The sequence below is a fragment of the Sinocyclocheilus grahami genome, unplaced genomic scaffold (assembly GCF_001515645.1).
Source record: "Sinocyclocheilus grahami isolate Dianchi unplaced genomic scaffold, SAMN03320097.WGS_v1.1 scaffold136.1, whole genome shotgun sequence".
In the NCBI taxonomy this organism is placed as follows: Eukaryota; Metazoa; Chordata; class Actinopteri; order Cypriniformes; family Cyprinidae; genus Sinocyclocheilus; species Sinocyclocheilus grahami.
The window spans coordinates 166,941-167,421 of record NW_015505315.1 but is presented as its reverse complement, the minus strand read 5'-3'; the positions used below and the strand labels follow the sequence as shown (position 1 = coordinate 167,421).

General features: G+C 50.3%; 1 protein-coding gene across 1 annotated transcript in view; it reads right to left on the bottom strand.

The window, feature by feature from the left end:
- The window catches only part of LOC107591038 (TBC1 domain family member 14-like), a gene marked incomplete at its 3' end in the record, with an annotated part of 18,376 nt that overhangs the window by 2,138 nt on the left and 15,757 nt on the right, over positions 1-481 (bottom strand). Inside the window, exon 11 of the mRNA XM_016280043.1 lies at positions 149-339. Coding sequence (XP_016135529.1) covers positions 149-339 — 191 coding nt within the window. The remainder of the gene's footprint in view (positions 1-148; positions 340-481) is intronic.

Here is a 481-nt window from a genome sequence, read left to right as displayed (position 1 = left end):
TTACCAAAATCGAGAAGCTGGAGAGAACAGTCAGTTCTTATATCAGAAAGTGGCTTAGACTCCCGCGATGCCTCAGCAATATTGGCCTGTATGGGAAAAGTGCCCTGGAACCGCCCGTCTCTAGCCTCACTGAAGAGTTCAAGTGCACCAAAGTGAAACTGGACATGGGAGCAAGTGGGCCCCGACTGAGGCCATACAGCAGGCAAAATCCACTCTCAGGCATGGAGACATTGTAGGACAGGTGCAGCAGGGAAGAGGGGGTTTTGGACTTGGGACAAGCCGACCCATATGGCACAAAGCAACATCCGCCCAGAGGAGTAAACTGATAGTAACCAAGGTCTGGCAGCAAGAGGAGAAAGAGAGATGCACAAAGGTTGTCTCGCAGTCCAAACAGGGACAGTGGACTAATTGGGAAAATCTGAAGCAACGTAAACTTACCTGGAAGGATCTTTGGGAGATGGAAGGAAGCAGATTGAGCTTC